Source organism: Fukomys damarensis, unplaced genomic scaffold, assembly GCF_012274545.1.
Source record: "Fukomys damarensis isolate Sample0158 unplaced genomic scaffold, DMR_v1.0_HiC HiC_scaffold_2, whole genome shotgun sequence".
NCBI classification, from domain to species: Eukaryota; Metazoa; Chordata; class Mammalia; order Rodentia; family Bathyergidae; genus Fukomys; species Fukomys damarensis.
In genome coordinates, this window is record NW_022900914.1 from 8,618,413 (window position 1) to 8,625,476 (window position 7,064).

The 7,064-nt window shown below is 53.8% G+C and overlaps 2 protein-coding genes across 3 annotated transcripts in view; one reads left to right on the forward strand and one right to left on the reverse strand.

Moving 5' to 3' along the window:
• Snx17 (sorting nexin 17) overlaps window positions 1-3,662 on the forward strand; it is a 6,511-nt gene extending 2,849 nt beyond the window's left edge. The window contains exons 5-15 of the mRNA XM_010604737.3: window positions 737-847; window positions 944-1,034; window positions 1,199-1,286; window positions 1,531-1,600; window positions 1,891-1,983; window positions 2,074-2,277; window positions 2,394-2,519; window positions 2,646-2,723; window positions 2,873-2,947; window positions 3,030-3,071; window positions 3,155-3,662. Of these exons, the coding sequence (XP_010603039.1) occupies window positions 737-847; window positions 944-1,034; window positions 1,199-1,286; window positions 1,531-1,600; window positions 1,891-1,983; window positions 2,074-2,277; window positions 2,394-2,519; window positions 2,646-2,723; window positions 2,873-2,947; window positions 3,030-3,071; window positions 3,155-3,268 (1,092 nt within the window). The 3' untranslated portion in view covers window positions 3,269-3,662. The remainder of the gene's footprint in view (window positions 1-736; window positions 848-943; window positions 1,035-1,198; window positions 1,287-1,530; window positions 1,601-1,890; window positions 1,984-2,073; window positions 2,278-2,393; window positions 2,520-2,645; window positions 2,724-2,872; window positions 2,948-3,029; window positions 3,072-3,154) is intronic.
• Window positions 3,663-3,982: 320 nt separating this feature from the next.
• Window positions 3,983-7,044, reverse strand: Znf513 (zinc finger protein 513). Of its 2 annotated transcripts, XM_019204644.2 has the most exons (4): window positions 6,671-7,044; window positions 5,019-5,606; window positions 4,257-4,933; window positions 3,983-4,086 (listed from the first exon to the last, which is right to left on the reverse strand). In XM_019204644.2, the coding sequence occupies exons 1-4, from the start codon at window positions 6,876-6,878 to the stop codon at window positions 4,072-4,074; spliced, it is 1,488 nt and encodes a 495-aa protein (XP_019060189.1). In that variant the 5' UTR covers window positions 6,879-7,044; the 3' UTR covers window positions 3,983-4,071. The 2 variants fall into 2 exon arrangements, with proteins under 2 accessions (XP_019060189.1, XP_010603041.1); XM_010604739.3 differs by having other exon boundaries at window positions 3,996-4,933; window positions 6,671-7,043.
• Between the last annotated feature and the right edge of the window lie 20 nt (window positions 7,045-7,064).

The following is a 7,064-nucleotide window of genomic DNA, read 5'->3' on the forward strand; positions in this document are numbered from 1 at the left end:
TTTTTTTTTTTTTTTTTTTTTTTGATACTGGGGATTGAACTCAGGACCTTGCACTTATGGGGCAGGCATGATGCCACTGAGCTAAATCCCCAGCCCAGGACCATGTCATTTTAATGATGTTGGTATGGAGGAAGTCATCCTCGGTTTTTTTTTTTTTTTTGAGACAAGTCACACTGTGTAGTTCAGACTGGCCTTGAACTTCTGGCTATCCTCCTTTCTCAGCCTTCCAAGTGCTGGGATCATAGGCATAAGCCACCACACCCCACTTTTCTGGCAGCTTTTTTTATGGAACGGAGCTTTTGCTATAACACTGAAGTCAAGGAGAGCCATCCTTTATTGTTTTGTTGTGGCACTGGAGATTGAAACCAGGACCTTCACCTAAGCTACCTCCCAAGCCTTCTTTCATTTTGAGACAGGGTCTCACTAAATTGCTGAGTTGCCCAGGTTGGTCTCAAATTTGGGATCCTCCTGCCTCAGGCTCCCAGAGTGCTGGGATTACCTGCGTGCACCATCATGCCCAGCCCAGCCCAGCCCAGCCTGTATTTAAGCAGCTGAGAATGGAGACGCTAGAGCAGTGGTGAAGCTATGGGACGCGGGCCACAGCAGGCTGTTTGATATCCCTGAAAGCTCTAAAAGCATCACTGCAGTAGAGGGACCTAGAATTAGAGAGCTGAAGATTGGTCAGACGGGTCCTTGGGCCACTATTAACAGCCTCCCCATCCCTGTATGCACACAGGAGACACAGCAGGTCCCCACGGAGGAGGTCTCCTTGGAAGTGCTGCTCAGCAATGGGCAGAAAGTGTTGATCAATGTGCTAACTTCAGATCAGACTGAGGACGTCCTGGAGGTGAGGTGCTTGTTGGGCACTGCCCCTGCACCCCAGGTCCTGGGCTCAGGACCATTGGAACCAGCCAGTAGAACAAGCTGTACTTCCTGATTCCAGGCTGTGGCTGCAAAGCTGGATCTTCCAGATGACTTAATCGGATACTTTAGTCTCTTCCTTGTTAGAGAAAAAGAGGATGGAGCCTTTTCTTGTGAGTTTCTCTGGACTTTACTACTTCCTTGTGCTTCCCAGAGTGACTTTTGGTCTCTCGGTTTCCCTTCAGAATAGTACACTTCCTCAGGTTGCTTCTTTCTTGGTTTCAAGTCTCATCATATTTTCCTTTTTTGTTTTGTTTTGTTTTGTTTTAACCTGTAGTTGTACGGAAGTTGCAGGAGTTTGAGCTGCCTTATGTGTCTGTTACCAGTCTTCGGAGTCAAGAGTATAAGATTGTGCTAAGGAAGAGGTCAGGGCTGGGCCTGAAAGGGGAAGGGTGCTGGGTTGGATTACTAGGCCACATACTGAGACACAGTAATCTGAAAGGGGCAGTAGTGCTGGGTGTTTCTAGCAGGCCTCCCAGGCTTCCTCCCCTATGTCACCATTACCCCTGCTAGTTCCACATTGCTCCTGTTTCCCCCCTCTTTTCCATGCTTCGTCTTGTCTTACCCCAGCTTAGCCCCATTACCCCTTTCCACCCCTTGGCCTCACAGTTATTGGGACTCTGCCTATGACGACGATGTCATGGAGAACCGGGTTGGCCTGAACCTGCTTTATGCTCAGGTGAGCTTGGAGCTGCCTCAGAACCCTTGCCCTAAAGATGACTCACTTCCCACTCTCCCAGAAAAACTCCTTTCATATTCTTGTTCCCAATTCATGGGGAAGTTACTATCAGGGCTTCTGGCACAACCTCTACTCTCCCTACTCTGTAAGCCAGTAAGGTCAAAGTCTCACTGCAGAAGTCACTCAGATGTGGGACTAGGCTCAGGCTGGTGGTCAGAGCTAACTGTGGACACTTTCCTGGAGCCACTGACTGGCATCCCATCCCACTTCCCTACCCGTCTCCACTGTAGACGGTGTCAGATATTGAGCGTGGGTGGATCCTGGTCACTAAAGAGCAGCACCGGCAGCTCAAATCTCTACAGGAGAAGGTCTCCAAGAAGGAGGTGAGCTCTGCCTTGCTGTCTCCCTCCAGAAGGTTGCTGTCTGAGCCAACCCGCCTCCTTCCTAACCCACAACACATGACCATTTTTTAGTTCCTACGGCTGGCCCAAACTCTGCGCCACTACGGCTACCTGCGCTTTGATGCTTGTGTGGCTGACTTCCCAGAGAAGGATTGTCCTGTGGTAGTGAGCGCAGGCAACAGTGAGCTCAGCCTCCAGCTCCGCCTGCCTGGCCAGCAGCTTCGCGAAGGCTCCTTCCGGGTGACCCGCATGCGATGTTGGCGGGTTACCTCTTCTGTGAGTAGAGTGGATGGCCTTCTGGGGTGGGAGTCTGGCAAAGCCTGAGCTTCGATATGGGCTGTCATGCAGATAGGCCAAAATGAAGTTAGTCATAATTCCCCTTCCCCTCCTAGGTGCCACTGCCCAGCGGAAGCACAAATAGCCCAGCCCGGGCCCGGGGTGAAGTACGCCTGGAACTGGCTTTTGAATACCTCATGAGCAAGGACCGGCTACAGTGGGTCACCATCACCAGCCCCCAGGTGTGAGCCACCTTCAGGCCTCCTCTGGGGCCCTGTAGATATACAAGGGCTTCCAGGATTCCATAAGTGGGAGCCCATCTTAGGGGTGCTGGGCTCAGGATGACCTTGAGCTCTTCTTACCCTCAGGCTATCATGATGAGCATCTGTTTGCAGTCCATGGTAGATGAACTGATGGTGAAGAAATCAGGGGGCAGTATAAGGAAGGTAAGCAACAAGCAGAGATTCATCAGCTGGATCGTTGTGCTCTTCCTGCCTTTTGTCTTAGGGGCCAGCCTTCCCTTCAGAAGGAGGGAAAGTAATGTGAATCAAAAGGGAGTGATCTGCTCTCACTAGTGTTGTGTGTCCATCCCTAGATGCTGCGCCGGCGGGTGGCGGGCACCCTGAGACGCTCAGACAGCCAGCAGGCAGTGAAGTCTCCACCATTGCTTGTAAATATCACCTCCCATCAGTACCCTGGCTTCCAGCTTTCCTTCCTCTCCAGTGTCTGACATCTCTGCTTCTCTTCCCCAGGAGTCACCTGATGCCAGCCGGGAGTCCGTGGCCAAACTCTCAGTGAGTTACAGGGTGGTAAGGTTGGTGTCTGTAGAGGCCTCACAGGCGTGAGCCTTCTGACGCCTGCCCTGCCTGTGTTGCAGAGTAAGCTGAGTGCTGTGAGCTTGCGGGGGATTGGCAGTCCCAGCACAGATGCAAGTGCCAGTGATGTCCATGGCAATTTTGCCTTCGAGGGCATTGGAGATGAGGATCTGTAATCCCCACTGCTTGGATGTGTGCCCTCTACCCCAAAGGAATTTACAGAAACTTGCCCTGTGCCTGTGCCACACCCCCCCGCCAAGCTAGGGAGTTTTCCTTCTCCCTTCTTACCCCACTTTTCTCCTTTTGGCCAGGGGCCTCCTAACCCACCTCCCTTCCCCTTTGGGCTGGCTGAACAAAGAATCATCCCCTTTTTTTCACAGCTAGCCCTCAATGCCAAATTAACATTTAGTATTTTGCACAAAGTCTAAGGGACCATGGGTACCTGCCTTGGGGAGGAACCACAGCTTCCCCTTGGGCTGCTTCTGGCTTCTTGGGGCCATGGGCAAGGGGATGGGCAGGTCTGTGTATGGTCTGGCCCAGTTCCCCATCATTAAACTCAGCCTGACTGCTGCCTACCTCTGGTTCCCTCTCACTGGCCCTGCTGCCCCATCACAGCATGGTCTGCTGTACTAAGGGGAGGCAAACTGCTAGCCTTCGCCAATTCAGCATAGACATGGCTCTGTTAGTGTTTCCTTTATTATAAAGCACTGAAATAAGTTAAATAAACAGGTAAGAGGCTGGGCAGTCCCCCAGCCACTTCATCCACAGCCCCTGGGAGCAGTGGAGGTGAATACAAGGCCCTTCTCACTGAGCTCATGAAGTGCATCAGTCAAGGCAAGGCCCCCTGGTCCATATGGGCCCCTGCCCATGGTTTAGGCTGGTCCATATATTGCCTAGGTTAGTCTGTGTGGAGCCCCTGGCCAGCGGGGGGAAGAAGGTGGCTTCTGGTCCGTCTGTATAAAACGCAGGAGGGGCAAGGCTAATCCATAGGGCCCTGGGGAAAAAGGACCTAGTTCAAGGTGAGTCCGAATGGAGAGCCCGACTACCAGCAGCACCTAGGGCTGCTGAACCCCGAGTGTTCAAAACAGAAGGTGGGCTGTGAGGTGGGGCCCAACCCTCAGAGGCAGAGAGGCCAGGCCCTCCTGCCCCACCATGGCCATGCACCTTCTGGTGGCGCTTGTAGTTGTCCCAGTGACCTGTGGTATAGGCGCAGGTAGCACAGCGGAAGGGCTTCTCGCCCGTGTGCCGCAGCATGTGGCGTTTAAGGTTCATGCTCTGGTTGCAGCTGTAGTTGCAAAGGCTACACCGAAAAGGTTTGTCACCAGAGTGGATGCGACCATGACGCTTGAGGTTGGCCAGGTTGCCACAGGCATAGGGGCAGAGGGGACACTTGTAGGGCTTCTCTCCTGTATGGACTCGCTGGTGCCGTTTCAGGTTATCCAGATGAGCCGAGGCGTAAGGACAGCGGGCACAGCGGAAGGGCTTCTCACCACTGTGTGTCTTCATGTGCCGGGCCAGGTGGTTAGGATAGTGCGTGGCAAAGGGGCAGAGGCTACAGGCAAAGCCTTTGTCACTGGGTCCCTGGGGTCCCCCACTGGCACCCCCTCCAGCCTCTCCTCGCATGCAGCGCCCACACATGGCAGCTCCCAGCCGACTACCCTCACCCTCCTCCAGCTCTTGTCCACAGCCTCGACAGGTCCAAGGAAACAGCAGTTCTGGCAGTGGTTCGGATCCAGTCCCACACAGGCCCTCCCCTTCACCCCGCAACTGCCCACAGTCTGGCAGGAAATTGGCACCACCTGCTGGCACGTGAAGACTCAAGTCTGGAAGGAGCAGAGCATCTGTAGGAACAAAGACCTGGGCTATTAATCTAAATATCCCTAGTGCCACCCACCACATCCCAGGATCGATAGTCCTTTGCTTTACCTTCAGGTCGCCGGGGCACTGCTCCCTCCTGCTCTGTGGGACTGGGAGGCTGGGTTGGTCGTGGAGCACAGCAGCGAAAGCCACAGGTTGGGCAGGGAGGAGTGGGGGGCCCGGCATGGGTGCGCTGATGCCGCCTCAGGTTGCCCAGGCTGCTGCAGGCAAAGGGGCAGTGGGGACAGCGGTAGGGCTTCTCGCCAGTGTGGGTGCGGGTATGTCGTGTCAGGTTGACGAGCTGGGCGGAGGCGTAGGGGCAGCGGCCACAGCGGAACGGCTTCTCCCCGCTGTGTGTCTGCATGTGCCGCTTCAGGTGGCTCGAGTAGTGGGACACGAAGGCGCAGAGGCGGCATGAGTACAGGAGCCGTGGGGGCAGCGGGGGCCCCCCACCCGGCCCTCCTGCCCCACAACACGGCCCCTCACCTGTCGGCCCCCCACACAGCTGACAGGCTGGGCCTGGCCTCTCACCCCTGGCCTCCCCTGGACCCCTGGCTGGCTCCTCAACTTCACTTTCGGCACTTGGTGCCCGGCCGCCCCCAGACTCCTCGTCGCTCAGCCCGTAGGGAAGCCCAGGCCTGGCCCCCAGACAGTCTCCTGGAGCGACACATGAGAAGAAACATCAACATGAGGCAGGGACAGGCGCCAGACTCCTGTTTTTACTTAGGGTCATGTTTGATTGGTGCTACATTTCTCTTAGTTTTGATGATCCCTTTAGTTCCCTCCCAAGGACTCCAAAATTTCATCATGAATTGTCCACTTCTGAGCCTGTGCTAATGAAGTGACAGCAGAGTTGAGATGTAACTAGTTCCACTGAGTGGAAAATATCAAGAGCTCACAGTGGACTACAAACAAACGAATCAGTATAACATTCTTGGAATAAAAGTAAAAACACAAAAGGCATAGACCTGTTTCTAAGCTCTGTACAATATGTTAAGATCCCGTTTAGTAAAGAGTTGATTATAAAACCCACCTCAAGAGGAAGGCAAACTTTGGAGGGAAGTACAAAAGTACAATGAAAGTTCTGCTTCCCCCACCACCAGAGCTGGGGACTTCATGCATACTCGGCAAAAATGCTCTACCACTGAGCAATAGTCCCAGCCCCAACAATGAAAGCAATGCATGTTATATCTAAAGGAGGCATTCTTTACATGGGTTTTCTCAATGACTGAAAAGCATTAGCAGGTAGGCAGTGCAGCAGATTAGCAAAGAATAATGCTGAGATCACAGAGGAAAGGAATGAGGAAGGATACTTAAGGGCAGAAATTAAAACCTCTCAGTACAAAAGGATCTTAAGCTGCCAGTGAAAAGAAGAGCAAACCTAAGGACTTGCCCCAATCAGCATCTACAGAGGGATCACTTCCCTGGACCTCTTAAAAGTACACACACACACACGGACTGGGCTAGGGAAGGGAAGGTTATTAAAAGGGGACTTCACTTTTAATCAGCTGTTCCGTATAATTCATCCACCCTCTCTGCACCACATTTGACCGGGCCCCAGAACTACTTCACCTGGGCAAGTGATGGAGCTAATTCAGCCATTAAGCGCTACTCTGTGGCAGGAAATGGTGTGCTGGGCACTAGAACTAAACCTAACCTGCCTTCTAAAGGACTAGGGCCCCCAGCGGCCTCGAATCCTTAACCAAGTTCCCCAAACCTACCTTCAGAGTCTCTCTCAAAGCACATGAGTTGGTCGCTGTTGCCGTCACCCTCTTCCTCCTCTTCCTCTTCCTCCTCAAACTCCAGATCCTGGCCTAGTAGCAAATCACTCTCCAACACCAGGGCCCCGGGTCCTTCGTCGAGGGAGTCCTCAGTATCCACTGAAGAGGAAAGGGGGCTCTTGGATTCTCCCTCCCGAGCTGTGCCCATCGTCCGCACCGGAGAACCAGCCCTCGTTGGCAGCACTTCCCGAACTCGGTGACCCTCTTCTGGTTCCCTCGGCACCTCGCTGGGAAGCCAGGAATCCAAAATGCTTGCCCCATCCCTCAGGAGTCCCCCTCCACCCAGACCCGAGCCCAGTCCACTGACCCCACCCCCGCTCCTCCCCCCTCAAGA

What these genes read in the sequence shown, in the direction of transcription:
- Znf513 (XM_010604739.3), bottom strand. Translation starts at nt 6,878, where the DNA reads ATGGGCACAGCTCGGGAGGGAGAATCCAAGAGCCCCCTTTCCTCTTCA. An exon ending in CTTTGAGAGAGACTCTGAAG is followed by an intron (nt 5,607 to 6,670) that starts GTAGGTTTGGGG and finishes GTGTCGCTCCAG; the next exon opens with GAGACTGTCTGGGGGCCAGG. An exon ending in AGTGCCCCGGCGACCTGAAG is followed by an intron (nt 4,934 to 5,018) that starts GTAAAGCAAAGG and finishes TTGTTCCTACAG; the next exon opens with ATGCTCTGCTCCTTCCAGAC.